General features: G+C 38.1%; 1 protein-coding gene across 19 annotated transcripts in view; it reads left to right on the top strand.

Moving 5' to 3' along the window:
• Nucleotides 1-18,525, top strand: part of LOC128866479 (PDZ and LIM domain protein Zasp) — a 117,695-nt gene that overhangs the window by 73,132 nt on the left and 26,038 nt on the right. For 15 of the 19 annotated variants that reach the window (XM_054107254.1, XM_054107253.1, XM_054107258.1 and 12 more), the window contains 4 exons: nt 812-945; nt 1,635-1,729; nt 7,001-7,382; nt 12,056-12,250. In XM_054107254.1, coding sequence (XP_053963229.1) covers nt 812-945; nt 1,635-1,729; nt 7,001-7,382; nt 12,056-12,250 — 806 coding nt within the window. Of the gene's footprint in view, nt 1-811; nt 946-1,634; nt 1,730-2,278; nt 2,454-7,000; nt 7,383-12,055; nt 12,251-18,525 lie in introns of all 19 variants that reach the window. The other 4 variants (XM_054107259.1, XM_054107255.1, XM_054107269.1 and 1 more) reach the window with 1 other exon arrangement.

Below are 18,525 nucleotides of genomic sequence, written 5' to 3'. Positions count from 1 at the left end.
GATAAAGAGGGTCCGCCGTAGGCGAATGCTTAGCGCGCGACTACCATTCGGAAGTGCGCAAATTCGAATCTCTGTGTATGAAATACCAAAAATGATATAAAAAGTATTTTCTAATAGCGAATGCCTCTCGGAAGGCAATGGCAAATCTCCAAGTGCATTTCGGCCATGAAAAGCTCCTCAACTCTACTCCCTCAAACTGTAGGTCCCTCTATTTGTGGAACAACGTCAAGACTCACGCCACAAATAGGAGGAGGAGCTCGGCCAAACACCCAAAAAGGGTGTAAGCACCAATTATGTATGGATGAATGTGTAAACAGGGTAATTCGCGCTGGTAATCGCGAAAGTAAACAACATCAATGGAGTTATGTGTGGGAACTTACTTTTAGGCTTTAATGTACTGGAAACTCTCTTCTGCACTTTCTTAAAATAATATTTTTTTAATGTGCTTGTGCATGCAGTGGGCAAATTTATATAATAGCGATGCTTAATGCACGTAAAATTCGCCATAATGCGGCTGGTAATTCCCTTGCACACAATTTACTAAATTGAATTAAATTTCAACGTGTCCTGTCGTTCGTTTGCGCTCCTGCAGAAATACCATTCATGAGCAACCTTAAGAAACTATCTTTAAAATATACAAACATTCATTCACGAATTCCTTGGAACTCACCAACACAATGCTTTTTTTATCAATTCCGCTTTCACCCGCTCTTACACTCTTCCATCTCCTTATTTCCTTTTGTTTCATTATCACTGATATTTCGGTCTTCACCGTTAAATTCTCAAATACGTTTCTTCTATCCACATTCAGGCCAATGGCGGCGATGGCAGCGTCAAGAGTATCGTCAATAAACAATACAACACCCCGGTCGGCATTTATAGCGATGAATCTATAGCGGAAACCCTTTCAGCTCAGGCTGAAGTTCTGGCAGGCGGCGTTCTAGGGTAAGTGCAAATGGATGGAGTGTTTGTAAAAAACATAGATAAATATGTCTATGTGTGCACGTGATTTTGGGGTGGTAACAAGAACAACACAAAGGCATTGTGTTATGCAGCAACGGCGAAACAGCGAAGGCAGAAAAAATTAGTGACGGTAACGGAGACACAAAAGTAAAAGTTGAGTGAAAGTGAGTCGAATTCATGGTGCGCCCCTTATCGGATTCTTCAAATTATTTTGGTGAATTCTTGCGGCGTTTTGTTATTTTAAAGCCAACAACAACTATGTGCTTTTGCGAAGGGCAAAAAGCCGTTCATGCTGGCGCACAACAATTGCAGTAAAATAACGGTAATGGCAAGTCAGAAAAGTTTTCCACTTGCCCTTAAAATCTCCATTTAATTCATTTTCCCTTGAAGTCAGTAAAATTTCATTGTTTTGCCGCGGGCTTGAGGCATGCCGAGAACGCGAAATCCGGGGAGTTGAATGTTAAGTTTGCTAAAGGATGTTTGCTGGAGAGCTGTTATCCGCTCCTTCATGCGGATGGCCACATATTTGTACTCACGAACAGGCGTAAATCTGCATTTTATGCAAATGTGTACACCTCCTAATGTACAAAACCTATGGCATACCATTAGCCTTAAGTTATTCAATCGCTAAATAAAATATTTTCAAAAGTAATTCGATTTCTTTGTTCCAGTGTCAACTTTAAGAAAAACGAAAAGGAATATCAAGCTGACAAGTCGGAGGTTCTGAAGTTCCTACGTGAGGAAGAAACTGGACACTCGACTCCAGGTAACGACATATCCGCACACTATTATACTTTGGCGCAAATTCTATACACAATAAATAATGGCGAAAATCTCTTTGTAACAGACAGTTGACTTGATTGAGTCAATAGGAGATTAGAAGTAGGAGACAAGTTTGTAGAGCAATAGGCTGTTTTTTGGTGTTGTTATAGTTCTGTTTCTAAAAAAATTATAAATAATTTGAAATTATGATCTTCATATAATAAATCCTTTTTCGCATATAAAAGTAGTTTCTATTTATGCATTTTGTTTGAAAAATTTTATTTCTACGGAGGGCTGAACAAAATACGATTTGCCTCTGTTTGTTGGAGAATTTTTCACTAACAGTAAATTGTGTTTTATGTTTGTGTAATATTTGTTGCATTTTTATTAACAAATATATCTGTTTCTCTGAAATCTTTCGTTACATATTTTTACATTAATCAACTTGGCATCAAACTTGTCAACGATCTCATTGTCTATTCTGTGTATTTTTCTGGCTTCCACACACCTCTGCATCTCTAAACCACAATATACAAAAACCGTAATTACACAGCCCCACATCAAGATCACCAACACCATCAACAACATCACCACCACCAACAACAACAACACTATCAGCCATCTGCCACCAGGCATGTAAACGCTCCGGTGAATGCACCAAAACCTCCAAGTACTGGTGGATTGCCGACTGGCCAGAACATTTGCCATGAGTGTGAACGCCTCATAACGTAAGTCAGAGCTCACATTTTTAATTTAAACTAATCCATGTGTAACTGAGGGCCTCTTCGATTCACCAAGCATCTGGAAAAGAGTTGTCAAAAATTGCATTTGTTTGGCTGCACTTAATGAGTATTAGTAAGCTGCGATTAGTGGTGCCGCACCATAACGCCGTAACCATAACCGTAGCTGTATGTGTACATTGAATTTTGGTTTTTCTCCCCTGCTTGCGGTTAGCAGCTGTGAAATACCTAATATTTGTTTTGATATTTGCGATACATATTTGAATATTAGAAATGAGCGACGAAAGTTTAATTGACTTATTGACTTATCCGTGTTTTATGACAAACTGTAAATGTTGTCATTAATTATACTTCTATACCAGCTGTTTATGGTTACGGCATGACTAATCAATAAATGCTGTAATGTTGCAGCTATGGTTACAGTTACGGGTATGACACCACTAATTGCAGCTTAAGACCGCATTCATATAGAGCAAATTTTGTTGCTTCAATTTTTTGCTAGTGAGTCTCATGCTCTGTCTACATTCTTTGTTGTCTACATTCTCTTATGTGCAAAGTGCGTGAACACGACAGAAACGTCAAATTTGAGAAGTTGAAGCAACAAAAGTCGCCCCCTATGGACGTGGTCTAATGAAACTCTGTCGAAAGAGAGTCGGCAGCATTGAAAATATGTAGTGAGCTATGGTATACCAGTTTTATGAGGTATAACCATACTCGCTAGCGGCGATGCTCGATAACTTTATTGTTGCTTTCACATTTTTCGTCAAGTGAGCAGAGTGCAGAGATAGCGAGCAGAGAAGTGGCGAATCGAAGGCGCCTTGAGTGTCTTACTTTAACCGCTTAATGCTATTTGAAGAAACTGCAATACTAACTCTCTCTACTTTAAAAATTACTGAATGTCAGTGTAAAAATTTAATTTTTATTTAGTTTCAATTTAGTTTCTTGTAATAAATCGATTTATTTTAATGATGGGCAGACAATCTGAAATATTATCGCTTGCATCATTGCTGACACGTAAACATTATTATTACATCAGTAACTTTACCTACTTATAAAATTACTTAATATGCACTAACACTTTTCTATTTACTAAATCGCATTTTTTACTAATCACTTTGTTGCTTATTTGAGAAAATATTATTTTTACAAATTTTTCTGGCATACTTTGTCAGGAAAAATTTTTTCTGAAGAATTAAAATATAGCCGCTCCTCACACTAAATAAAAGAACGGTGGCCAAATGATAGAAAAAGTTCTTTTTTTTAATGGGTGTGGCCCCTTGACAGGCAATCGGAAACCTCCGAGTATATTCCTCCCATTTAAAAGCGCCTCATAAAAAACCATCAGCTAGAATATTGTGGCCCTTACCACGAATTGAATGTGAGGAGCTCGGCCAACTACCAAGAAAGAATTTAGGTAAAAATTATGTGCATCAAAGTACCTCCTTAAAGATTTTGAATAATACCATAATGCATATTTTTTAGCTTGTTTCCTCTTGTTAAATTGATGTTAAGAAGAGATATCGAAAACGTGTTGCCTAAGTGACACAACCCAGATGTAATTTTCGTGCATCGATCCATCTTGATTTGCCTATGAATGTGCCTGAGCCGTCTATTTCATTTTCTGCAATTTCTTTCAAGTTAACCATCGAGAATCCCCCCAGTTTTCTATGTCGTGGACAACCCAGACTTAAGCACCCACACGGATAGTGAAATACGGTTTCTTTAGGTTCTTCTTGATAGCCGCTTCTACATCTACCGTTGTACGGTCATCACATATTCCTGGCATGGTCTCCCAAAGGCCAGTGGCCGGTGGTTGTTGACGGAGTTCTGAATAAGTCTGCTCGTGACTTTCTTATCAACTCATCACTTCTGGATTTGTTGAAATTGGGTGACGTTTGTTTAGTTATTTTACAGGTCATCTGTCAAGGGCATGCCTCTCGAATAGCGAGTAGATCTCCCTTTTACGCACACCTTGGGGACAACCTATTTCTACCGCTTCGGATTCGTTATATAGTAGGACGCCCCCTGTCTTGCCAGTTCATCAGCTATCTCATTTCCTTCTATGTTTCTATTGCCAGGTACCCAGATGAGAGTGTTGTGTGTCGTGCGCGCTAAAGCATAAGTTCTTCTTTGTATTGTCCGATTAATTTTGAGTTGGTTGTAGGCGGCTTGAAAGCTAAGATGGCTGCTTGACTATCTGAAAAAATATATGCTTGCGATAGTTATTGTGGATGGTTTTTAGGTATCCTGCAAGCTTCACTTATCTCGATAACTTCTGCTTGAAAGATACTATTCCAATTCCCCAGACGAAAAGCCTTGGAAGTTCCGGCGCCAACGCCGCAGTCCCATCGCGTTATTCCATTGGAATCTTTTAAATTATGTTTGGATTCATCAGCTAAAAGTACGGTTTTCCATTGCTGAACTGTCCAGTTCAATGGGAGAAATGGGATTTAGCAAACTCGAATGTTGCTTGAATGCTTTCGGGCGAAATAAATGGTTTGAGCGCGGCTTTTTAATCGTCCTCGCACCAACTGGCATATTTAATTTATGTATTCTTTATTAGCTTAAAAGAAACTGTAAGAACGCTCTAAAGTTGTCTTACTATTACTTGGATTTATTTGAAATTTTATGAGGGAGCCCTTTAGTTTGAGCCACTTCATGGGCGTTTATGCGAAGCTTCTCTTCCTATATGAAATTTGAAGTGCTCCGCGAAGTCTTACTACAAATGGAGGGTCTTATAGAACCTGTATATAAACTGGAAATGTATATGGATGTGTACTCAAAAGTTTCAGGTTAGTTCACATAGTAAGCTGAAAACTTTGAAGTCGTTTTCCTCAACGTTTTCGGTTTTAGAGAGCGATATGTAAATGATATCAAACAGTTTTCTGTCTAACTTTTCATCCTTTGGCAGTGGAATAAATGCTCAACTGCCAATCCGACGACTTTAATGATCTTATGAGCTTCATTGATAATTGAACTACCAAAACTCATGCAATGTTTATACTTTCTACGAGAGCAGGTGCAAGTTTTTGACTAAAATTCGCTAGATGGTCTGTCTGGTTGATGTTTCTTGATTCTCAGCATCATTGGCAGCAAAAGTCGCGATATTTTCGACCGAATCTCCATTGCATGTACAATGGACCTGCCTGGCCCAGAAGTGTCAAATATGATTGTCGTAAGACGCCATTCGCAAAAATTATAGCCTCTTCCCACTAATTTTGCGCCGCCTCATATAATACTAGGTTAGGTTAGGCAGGTTGCTTGTCTAAGACAAGACATTCGGTGGTATTGAGGCCCATTGTGATACCTTCATTTGCTTTCCATCCCCTAACTAAGTTGCTTAAACCACTTTGATCGACATAGAAGATACAACTTAACATTTGTTTAGGATTTTTTAATTCTTATACGAAATGTAGTAGCCTGCATAATAGCCTGATGCTAACATGGATTTTAGGACACGTGGGTATCGTGGGTAACGAGATCTCTGACTCTTTAGCCAGAATTGGCTCTGAGGTCAACTTTTTTGGCACGGATCCCGTTCTGCCACTCCTTTCTAGAGCCATCAATGGTTAGCAAACGGGTTACTCTAACCTACAAGCGAGCTTAGCAGGCTGAGAGAGGCTGCAGATGGACAAAACTGATGTTATCTGTCATGTCCGACCGACTGTCGCAGTTCCTCCTGCAGAGGGGACTGTAGGAGGCTGGTTGAACTGTTGACGGGCCACTTTCTATGGGCAAAGCACATGGAAAAGGTGGGCATCCCAGACAGTGCACTCTGCCCAGCATGTGGAGAGGAGGATGAGACGGCGGACCACTTTCTGTGCATCTGCCCCGCTTTCGCTCGAATCTGGCTTGAGGTCTTTGGCACTGATGTGTTAAGAAGTGACCACCTTGGCTCCTTGGCGCCACAAGATCTACTCAGATTTCGTCGGAAGTCGAGTAGATTTAAAGAAAATCAAAAAGGGAATCCAAGTACAGCACAATGGACTTAATTGTGTCTGAGTGTTGTACTTGCTAGTCTGTCCTGACAAAAAATAAATGTTGCAGAAAATTTAGGTGCTTTGTTGCTTTTTACGTAATTAATTTTGTTTTATTCATACATACAAATATTGACTAAAGTATGCGATACCTGTATGCATGTGTGTGTGTGAGCAAAAGTCACTTACTGCCCATGAACGATTTGGTAATGTGTGCATGCATGTACATACATACCATAGGTCTGGTATTTGTCATTATCTAATAAATGCTTAATACATTGCGCATTTGTATTCTTTAATTCTTACCTAAGCATTTGATTTACATTACATTTGCCATCATTGCCATTATCAGTATTACATTTAGGAGCAAACTACATTCGACAATTAGAAGTATTTAGCACAACAAAAGGTTTTCGGCCGGAGATTTAGTCATTGTATGTAAAACAACACACAACACTTTATTCAAACGCGGCCATGATTATTCTACATTTATTTATTCGGATTAGTGGATTAACAAATTTTCATTTATGAAATTTCAATGCCTCAAATTGAAAATAGAACCACCAGCTCCGGCAAATTTCTATTGGACTCAAAGCCACGCCATTGGCGGCAATGAACGGCGTACTCCGCTATCGCATCAACACCAACAACATTCACAGCAGGAGCAACCGCAGGATGAACGCGTGGAAGCAAAGTCGCTTCAAAGCAACGCGGCCACAAATGAACCGTCACGACCAGGCCAAGCGTCCAAAGAGGCAGCGACACCCGCTGAATCCGTTGATCCTCGAGTCATCATAATGCCCGTATGTCCAGCACTACAGGGACCGGAATACAAAGCGGAATTGGAAGCGGCAGCGGCTGCACTGCAGCACGATGCTGGCCCGCGGCCCTTGTCCGCCAGCGGACATCCGGCGTGTGCATTGTGCGGCGTCGGCATTGTGTAAGAGTTTCGAGTGCATTGTAGTGTGTATTTATGTGCATACATATGTATGCATATTTATTGTATGTGCACACTAGGGTGGGCCAATTTGCATGGAACGTTTTTTTTTGTTTGACATCGTTCCCAGCAGATTTGGATTTAGCATAATATTCTAAGAAAAACGTTCATTAGAGCATAGCTTTAAAGTGAATTTTGAGCGTCTCAATTTTAAAAGAATCTATCTTTGACTTACACGATTATACTTAATTTAATAATATTGGGGGGAGTTATGGCAATAAGGAGGCCAAGTAGGAAATTACGCCTGCTGAAAGTAGAAAATATAAAATAAAATCGAAATACGTTGGAAATACGTTTTTAATTACAAAATAAAAATTGTAGCTTGATCTACAAATACAAGGTGGCGCTAAATTAAGCAGCGCATCTGGAGATTTCTAATATTTGAAAATGGTTTCGTACGCCAATCATATTTGACACTTGCCAACTAAACAACTGCATCATAAAAACCGACAAGCAATGAAGCGCGTAAATTTATTTAGTGAAAAAGTTATTCAAAACCAAAATTGGTTGATTAATTTTGTGACTTCTATTTCAATACAATCCTGTTAAGATATTAAAAAAGCAATGTTTCCTGCTTTGTAGTGGCATAATGTGGCTCCTGAAATAAAAAATAGGTACCAAAAATATAAAAGATTATCAATTTGAAGTTATCGTGTTTTAAATTGAAATAAAAATCAATTTGGTTGGGCAATCTTTATTATTTTTGTGTAGAACCATTCATGACATTTGTTTCTTTAAGATAATCCCTTTCAAATGTTGGCCGCAACTGCGTCGTAATACGGTCGTCCGTAAACACCAAATTTGAATGACTTGTTGGAGGACTTCGGTCGGTATATCGTGAATAACTTTAGTAATATTGGCTTCCAACGCCTTAATCGAAGCTGGTTTATCCACAAAGCATTTAGACTTTGCATAATCCAGCTAATAAAACTCCAAAGGTGTGTTATCTCACGATCTTGGTGGTCAATCCACTGGTCCGAGACGAGAGATAAATTGCGCTCCGAAACGATGACGCAGTAAATCCATTGTTTCACGGGCTGTATGGCAAGTAGCGCCGTCCGCTGTCTTATTTGAACCAGTGTTGTAGAGACCACGGACTTCGATTTCCGACATCAAAAAGTCGTTTATCATGGCGCGATAGCGTTCGCCATTCACTGCTACATTGGCGCCAGCCTCGTCTTTGAAGAAATATGGACCGATGATTGCTCCAGCCCATAGGCAGCAACAAACGGTTGTTTTCAAATTACTTTGTTGTTCTTGAATGACTTTAGGTTGCTCTCTTCAGCACGCAACACCGCAAGTTGGTCTGAGCGCGCCATGAACTCTGCTCACAGAGTGTCAACTTTCGTAATACAATTGTACGATATGAAAACGTTGTTAAGACGGAAGTCTTTCGATGATGATATATCAATGAATACTGAAAAGAGATGTATTTAGTTTGACAGTAGTCACACGTGATTTGCCAAAAAACCTTATTCCAATTAGTACTGATTTATTTTATACTGATTACTCTTTATTTGTCGTACCGAGAAATCTCTACGTAGAAGTTTGTATTAAAAGAGATAGCAAAGTACACGAGTACCTTGGACAGTCTTAATCTTCATATAAACTTCGTATTAAAAAACGATAGTTTATTTTAAAGTTTGCAGAACTCGAAATTGTCTTCATATGTTAGCTATGCTCTTATGTACTTTATTTCTTAGAACTCTATACAGTACGAATCTGCTGCGCACGATGTCAAAAAACAAAAAGTTGACCCGCCCTAATGTAAGTACAAATGTATGAATTTGCATGTGTACTATGTGTCAGAATTCCAGAAAACCAATGGGTAACAACGGCCGAACTGAGGGCTAAAACACAAAAAAAAAACATTGTTAAAACTCTATTCAATTCAGAAATATGCATGAACACTAAGGTGGGGTGAAAAACGTTTTGTTTCAATGTGCCTTAAGCATTCGTTCGGCTTTAATTAGAAAACGTTTGGTATAATGATTTTATTACCAAATGTTTGTAATTCGTTTATGAGTTTCCAAATTAGGTTTTAGTCAATGCTCACAATGAAAATGACTCGAGTATACAAATTTGCAAATTTTCATAGTTTCAGTACGGCAGTGTGTATGTGCATATATATGAAGATTAGGCCAAGCCAAATAATTGCAGCTAAATATTAGACGTAAGTACATACAGATATGTGTCAGCAACCCTTTTTCTATGTGGCTCAAAATAAAAACTCTCCTTCTTCTCGAACTTTGCTCTTCAATTCTGTTTAGGGCGCCCTCGTCTTCGTTGTTCCTTGCTTATGGGCATTGCACAGATCCATAAAAACAGTTCCCCCTGGCCGTCATAAAACGCCCATAGCTGAGATCACCTGATTCCGAAAAGCTCTTTTATGTAAAGAATAATTAAATTACATAGAAAGTCTAAAAAATGTCGTACAAATTTAGATATTCCTCAATAAAAATGCATTATTCTAGCTACGAAATATATTACAAATATTTCGTATTTTAAATTTTCCCAGTCAAAGATATTATTTTGTATTTTTTTGTCGATATTCTATTGTTTTTAATGTTGCCATAAAAATTCTAATTTGGCATAGCAACCCCTTCAATACGCTCAAGCAAAAGGCCGAAGCACTCACACTATTCCGCAAACTATTCCTGTCAAACTCACACCAAAAGTACCTCCCTAAAAATAGGTAGAAAAAGACTGATTTTACCGTTATTTTTGTACAATGCTCATGGCTGTCGAATGGTAGGATCTTAGCGCCTTCTCTTCTTTGTTCGGCATACTTGGCTTTCAATTCCCTACCAGACGTAAAATAGTTCATATTAGCAAGAGTTTGATCTTGAACTTTAGCTTGAACGCAAGGCTGACATTGTTGGTGGTGGACACTAAGTAGACACCGAAAGTCTTTAACAACTGGGAAGTTATAGCACAGCTATCGAAATTGACGATTGTTCTAATATGCTGCGACTGTGTGTATGCAGTCAGGAGGTAGACTTGCCCTCATTCACCGCTAGACCATCAGATTTGTCTCCTCCTCTAAGCAGGGAATTTAGATAAGTCATCATATAGGCAGCATCTTTTCGGATTGTCAAAAGTAGAATTGAGCTCAGCGGAATTGTAGTACGTCTGGAATCTTTTGCAGGATTGGCCGTACGTAGAGTCTGGTCTGCGGTGTACCCGGAAGTTTGACACCAATAGCTTGGTGCGTGATTACCATTCGAGAGTGCGTAGGTTCGAATCTCCGTGCATAAAACAGAAAAATGATGAATGAAAAATGATTGCGGTCGCCCCGCGGCAGGCAATGACAAACCTCCGAGTGTATTTCTGCCATGAAAAAGCTCTTCATAAAAAATATCTGCCGTCCGGAGTCGGTTTAAAACTGAAGGTCGCTCCAGTTGCGGAACAACATCAAGACTAACACCACGGCCAAATACCTAACAGAAGTGTGTGCGTCAACTATTTATTTATTTATTTAATGCACATTTTTCAGGTAATATATTATAATTCCATGAACCTTGTTTTCCACCCATTTTGGAGATTTAGTTTCATTTAAAACATTGCTAAATCTGTAAACTCAACTTAAAGGCTTAGCAGCAATCATTATTAAAATATTTACTGCTGGAAGGTACAATATGAATCGAAATTTTTTCCAAACCTTATTTTGGGATTGGTTTATAAAAATCCTAAGGCATCTATAATTTTAGTAAGACCCACACACACACTCTGTAACTTATTCTTCTTCTTCTTCTTCTTCTTGATTGGCGCTGTAATCTCTTAAGCGATTTTGGTCGAGCTTAACAAAACGCGCCAATCGTTTCTTTCTCGTGCTAACTGGCGTCAATTGGACCTAAGAAGGGAAGCCAAGATCTTCGCCACCACAAAGGAGACCTTCGTCTTCCTCTGCTACCACCAGCTGGTATCTCATCGAATACTTTCAGAGTGTTTGCATTCATTCAGACCGTATGACTCAGCCAACGAAGCCGCTGGATCTATGTTGTCGTTCATAAGTTCATACAGCTCAGTATTTCATCAATTGCACCGTCGCCAACGTGCAAAGGTCTAAAAATCTTCAGCAGAATCTTTCTCTCGAACCCTCCAAGGGATGCCTCATCGGATGTTATCATTGTTCGTTTGAATATTTGGCTTTGCTTAGAGTTTTATCTGGGGGCAGTTTTATCTAGATAATTAATACAGTTACGGTGCGCTCAGAGAAAATATTCGAAGCAAGTTAGGTGAATTACGCAACGTTGGATAACTTTCTGTTGGTATAAATAATTATAATTATAAATGCGTACGAATGAGTTCGGACTAGTTTTTGTATTGTATATACATATGTGCGTATGTAAGTGTGTATGTTTTTGCTTTTGTATTTAAAGAGCAAATGTCTCTAAGATGGCAATAATCTTAAGAGGTACAAAGTGCTTCCAATGAATTAGTTTTAGAAAAAATATTTATTTATCTGCATAAATACACTTGTGCGTATGCATTAACACTGCTTTGTTTGTGTATTCTCATAAATATGTACATTCATGTTTAAATTACGCTGAATTACTCACACATTTATATCCTCGATATTTAATTGAATACAATTTCCGTTTGCTAATTCGCAGTGGCGTGTTTGTGCGCATCAAGGACAAGAATCTGCATGTGGAATGCTTCAAGTGTGCCACTTGCGGCACCTCATTGAAGAACCAGGGCTACTACAACTTCAATAACAAGCTCTATTGCGATATCCACGCCAAGCTTGCTGCTATGCAGCATCCACCATCCGGCACCGAAGGATATGTGCCCGTGCCAATTAAGCCGTAAGTATTTTATGTATCTGCATAGAAATATGATTTTTAAGAAAATCTTCATTGGAAGTAGACGAAGCCGCATTTATATGGATGCTTCTCTTCCCAAATCGATTAACTCCAGGTGTTGAGTATTATTAAATTTTAAATCAAAGCACTTGATTAGCTCTTAACTGTACATATTCAAAACAAATTTGTCTAATAATAAGTACTAACACCGCTAAATGACAAAACCCTTTTAGCCATTGAATAATAAATAATTTATGTCAGAAGCCAATCTGATAAACTGATACTATAATGTATTTATATCATACAAATCTACTTAATCCGGTGCACTATTTTTCCTCTCTTACGGTGAAATCTGCAAGTTGTTCGTTTAATTTCGTTATTACCGTGAATTGTTTAAAAATCTGGTCTCCGTACTCTGTGCCACTCGTTGGAGAAGTAATGCCGGCATACGTTAATCATACCGTGGGCAAAAGGTAAGGTGAATTTATTTGTCAAACTACGCGGGATTAAAATTTCGCTCTAGTTATTTTTTCACGAGTTGGCAGCACTGTTAATAACATCTGGACCAACTTTCATGTGAATATCATAATCAGTAATATATTTACGCTTATATTTACCAAACGACCAAGAGTGCATTTTTCGATTTTTACAATGTCTGATTTGATTGAGCAGAGAAGTACCATCAAATTTTGTTTGCGGAATGAAAATTCGGCTGCGGAAACGTTTAGCATGTTGCAGAAGGCATTTGGTGATTCGACCATGTCGCAGAAAAATGTGTATAAGTGGTACAAAGACTTCAAAGAGGGTCGAGAACGTGTTGATGACTTGGAGCGCTCCGGACGACCATCGACGTCAACAGATGACCAATACGTCAATAAAGTGAAGGAGTTAGTGCCCAAAAATCGTCGCTTGACTGTTAAAGACCTTACTGATATGATCGGAATATAAGAAGGATCTGTGAAAACCATTTTGGAAGACCATTTGGGCCTATGAAAAGTCAAATCTCGTTTGGTACCGAAAACTCTCAATTTCTTGGAAAAAAGTCGTCGCGTTGATGTGTGTGAAACAATGCATTCAGACTATCAGGACAAGCTCGAATGCATCATTACGGGAGATGAGACTTGGATTTATGCTTACGACCCTGAAACAACCGACCAATCAAGCGAATATCGTGCTAAAGGCGAGGCCAGACCGAAAAGAGCACGTCAAAGTCGTTCAAAAATAAAGGTCATGATGACAGTTTTTTTCGATTTTCGTGGTGTGGTGCACTATGAATTCCTTCCACCTGGCCAAACTGTTAATAAGGAATATTATTTGAGCGTTATGCGTCGTTTACGTGAAGCAATTCGTCTAAAAAGACCAGAATTATGAGCCAACAACTCTTGGTTTTTGCATCACTATAATGCACCGGCTCACACTGCACTCGTTCTTCGTGACCATTTCGCCAAAAATTCCACGCATATCGTTCCGCAACCACCGTATTCGCCTGATTTGGGTCCGTTTGACTTCTGGCTATTCCCAAAACTCAAGAGACACTCCGGGGAACGCGTTTCGAGTCGACTGAGGAGATAAAAGCTGAATCGAAGAAGGTGCTGATGGCTATACCAGAAATGGACTATTTAGCATGTTTCGGGGATTGGAAAAATCGTTGGCATAAGTGTATTTCATCGAGAGGGGATTATTTTGAAGGGGATGAAATTGATTTACAAGAATAAATAAAGATTTTTCATTTTACAACAAAATTCACCTTACTTTTTGCTCACAGTATATATGACCCTTGTAAACTAGACAGCTGCAGCATACAAACAGACAAGCAATGGAGCGCGTGAAGATCAAAGTAGAGGCTTCCATCACTCAAAATAATTTTTTTATTTAGGAAAAGAATTATTCAAAAATAAAATTGGATGATTAATTTTGCCCCACTTTGTAAAATATAAATAATTCCCAACTAGTATTAAAACTTCTATACTCGTGTTTTTTTCATAAACATGATAATTTGTCTACTAAATAAAAAAAAAATGATTTCAAGTGATGGAAGTCTCTATTTTGATCTACATGCGCTCCATTGCTTGTATGTTTGTATGCTGCAGATGTCTAGTTCACAAGGGCCATATAGGATTGACGTACGCAGAAAAAAGATTCGCAGTTTGTGATTGCTAATTAAAGGTGGCCACTTGATTGATATTGTACTCAAAAAATTGTTTTAATAAATTGTAAATAACCAAACCAAATAAAAATACCTCACTTATACAAATTAGTTTTTTTTTTTTCAAAGTTATTCAGCGTTTACATACCGACATAAAAAATTAAAAGCATGAAAATACAAATTAAATGGCTTAACCTAACCCTCTTAAAAATCATGAGAAAGCATTTCAAAAAATTCCGGTTTATTAAATTCGTAAATATCCAATTCAGTTCAAACCTAAATCTATTCGTTTTAAATACACAAATAAATTTTATTAAAAGAAAAATACACTCCTGCATAACTCTGTGTCCCGTCCTTTCCAATTTGTTCCTCTGTAATGATACCACAAAGGACGAATTTGATTTATTGCGCTCCCTACGGGCAACCATTTATGCTAACCTGATTAGACATTTATACACCATTGAAAATTCCATTAAAACTGGCCATTTACTAATTAAAATGCAAATGTTTTGCGTTGGCGGCCGCCCATGTTGATGCTAATCAAATACCATCCACCAAACCCACCAAACAGTGAAAATATGAAATTTCGCCAAGTAGGTGAATTGTTTTGATAGCCATTTCAGTTACCTAATACTTATAGCAAGCTTATACATATATAAACATACATATACACAAACATGTCATTGGTGAATATTTTTACGATGGAACAATAAAATTATAGAAAAGTATCCTCTAATAGCAGCCACCTTTCAGCAGGCAATGGCTAACCTCTGACTGCATTTCCGTCATTGAATATCTACTAATAAAAACCATTTGTCGTTTGTAACACTATGACGTAAAACTATAGATTCCTTTAGTTGCTAAAAAATATCTACTTATATACAATCGAAATAAAACTGCCCCAAGCCTTTCACAGTTTTATGTCGCCGCTGCAGCCAAGTGTGTTTTTGCGCGACTATCTTTCGGTTAGTCCCGAATTCCAAGCTCACTGATGGAAAAAGTGTACGTAAACCAAAAGCAAACTAAGGGATGGCATTTCTTACATAATGAAACCTACTATAAAAACCCATATGCGTTGGTGTTACAATGATTTATTTGCCCTTCTTTTCGCGTGGTCAACGTCTTCGTTGGGTACATTCAATGCACGTTAATCGCAGTCCTTTTAGTGTGTCTTTCTGCCTTGAAAAATCACTTCATGAAAACCAGCATAAAACTGTTGGTCCATCTATTTTTGGAAAAACTTCAAGATGTACACTACAAATAGGAGGAGAAACTCTCGATTGCACAGCAGTTAAATGCCTAAGGCCTTTTATTTTGTTTTTATCATAAACAATGGAAGTTTATTTATATAAACAAAAAATAATTATAAATTTAAATAAAAAAATAATTAAATGCCTAACTTAAAGAAAGCCGCACATTATTTTTAATAAATTAAGAGAAAAACTTAACATTTCTTGGTAGATCCATGGCTCTCAACAACTGTCTTGCACAGCCTCGGCATTGACGCTATCAAATTGTCGGCGATGATCTGAGGTATATTTCTCCCTTCCAAGAAAAATTGGCCAGCATTTGTTACATTACTGCGATCAATTCTTTTGTTTTTAATTTTCCCATAAGTTTTCTATAGGGTTAAGGTCTGGGAAATGTGGGGACCACTCCATTACATCTACTTTATTTTTCTGGAATCATGATTTAAAGACCTTAACCGTAAGCTTTGGGTCATTGACCTCCTATCGGAAGATCTACTTTAGAGGCATTTCTCACTGGGCAGGTGGCAGCATTGCGGATTCCATAATGTCTCTGATTGTAAAGAAGAGTGTGTTTTTGACACTCAGGTTTGAGTTTTTGCTGATAAGCCAATTAAGTTTATTATATTTGGTGATGTATACTTTGTTGTGATAAATATTATTATTAAATTAATTTATGGAAGTTTTCCAGTTTTTTGTGAGTATTTTCGAAATGTTCGTATATAATGAGGTGAAATTTGTTTCGAAAAGAAAACCATTGGACATGCAGCGTAAATTCAAATTAGTTTTTAGAATTTGACGCTCCCCCAGCGGGATTGAATACTTTATTTATATAAGAAATAAATTATTCCGTAGTATTATTAATCTATATATATAAAAAGAAGTTACATTTCCTTGGTAATCTTATAACTCAAGAACGGGCTCACCTATCCAAACCAAATTTTTAGGCTTTGTTTGGACTATTCAGTAGATGGTTTGTGTTTTAAAATTTTAAGAATCGGATACCAGGGTCTTGAAAAATAGGCCAAAACGTGAACCCGGGTAACCCTAGGATGTGTTTGTACAATATGGGTAGCAAATGGAAGCTGCTGATGATTCTATAGCATAGAGTATTTTTGATGCCGCTCCGTGACTAGGGTCTCGAGATATCGCCCAAAATGTGGACCCCGATAACTTAAGGATGTGTTCGTACAATATGGGTAGCAAATGGGAGCTGTTGATGATTTCTATAGTATAGAGTATTTTTCATACCGTTCCGTGACTAGGGTCTCGAGATATAATCCAAAACGTGGACCCGGGTAACCCTAGGATGTGTTTGTACAATATGGGTAGCAAATGGAAGCTGCTGATGATTCTATAGTATAGAGTATTTTTGATGCCGCTCCGTGACTAGGGTCTCGAGATATCGCCCAAAATGTGGACCCCGATAACTTAAGGATGTGTTCGTACAATATGGGTAGCAAATGGAAGCTGTTGATGATTTCTATAGTATAGAGTATTTTTCATACCGTTCCGTGACTAGGGTCTCGAGATATAATCCAAAACGTGGACCCGGGTAACCCTAGGATGTGTTTGTACAATATGGGTAGCAAATGGAAGCTGCTGATGATTCTATAGTATAGAGTATTTTTGATGCCGCTCCGTGACTAGGGTCTCGAGATATCGCCCAAAATGTGGACCCCGATAACTTAAGGATGTGTTCGTACAATATGGGTAGCAAATGGAAGCTGTTGATGATTTCTATAGTATAGAGTATTTTTCATACCGCTCCGTGACTAGGGTCTCGAGGTATAATCCAAAACGTGGACCCGGGTAACCCTAGGATGTGTTTGTACAATATGGGTAGCAAATGGAAGCTGCTGATGATTTTATAGTATAGAGTATTTTTAATGCCCCTCCGTAACTAGGGTCTCGAGATATCGCCCAAAATGTGGACCCCGATAACTTAAGGATGTGTTCGTACAATATGGGTAGCAAATGGAAGCTGTTGACGATTTCTATAGTATAGAGTATTTTTCATACCGTTCCGTGACTAAGGTCTCGAGATATAATCCAAAACGTGGACCCGGGTAACTCTAGGATGTGTTTGTACAATATGGGTATTAAATGGAAGCTGCTGATGATTTTATAGTATAGAGTATTTTTAATGCCCCTCCGTAACTAGGGTCTCGAGATATAGACCAAAACGTGGACCTGGATAACCCTAGGATGTGTTTGAACCACATGAGTATCCATTTCGGCAAAAATGTAAAGCACTTATGGATTTAATTGTGAAATTATATGTATTTGGGGAGGTGCGTTGCCATATGTACTCCATCGAATGGCAGAAAAGGGGATTGCCGCACGCACATATACTAATTTGGCTGGTAAATAACTCCGGATCAAATCGATAGCCTTATATCAGCTGAAATTCCTAACCACACTGCTGATCCTGGGTTATTTCAAGTTGTCGTTATATATTACATTTCCTTGGTAATCTTATAACTCAAGAACCGCCGAACCGATTGACACAAAAATTTTAGAGTTCTTTTCCATCTTTGAGGTGGTGGTTTGTGTGAAGTTTGATTGAAATCGGTGCAGCCGTTCCTGAGTTATGATATTTTATGTGAGTAATGGTTTCCTCTCATACGAAATGCCTGTATGGGAAAAACAATAACAAATACACAGCCGCTTATGAGCGTTTCTGTTGTACTGTTGTGGTTGTAAGTGTATTATGTTAATATTAATTTTGGGCGAAAATATAATAAAAACAGGAGCATTCAAGGAACTGGAAAAACATTTTTAACTTTATTTATTTTAGCATAATTTATTTAGCGTAAAAAATTAAAATGGAAATTAAAGAATCAAAGTTTAATTACAAGTTTTTATCGGCTCTTTCACCTTAC

The sequence above is a fragment of the Anastrepha ludens genome, chromosome 6 (assembly GCF_028408465.1).
Source record: "Anastrepha ludens isolate Willacy chromosome 6, idAnaLude1.1, whole genome shotgun sequence".
Taxonomy (NCBI): domain Eukaryota; kingdom Metazoa; phylum Arthropoda; class Insecta; order Diptera; family Tephritidae; genus Anastrepha; species Anastrepha ludens.
Note: the sequence above shows the minus strand (reverse complement) of the source record. Positions and strands in the feature narration are given on the sequence as shown.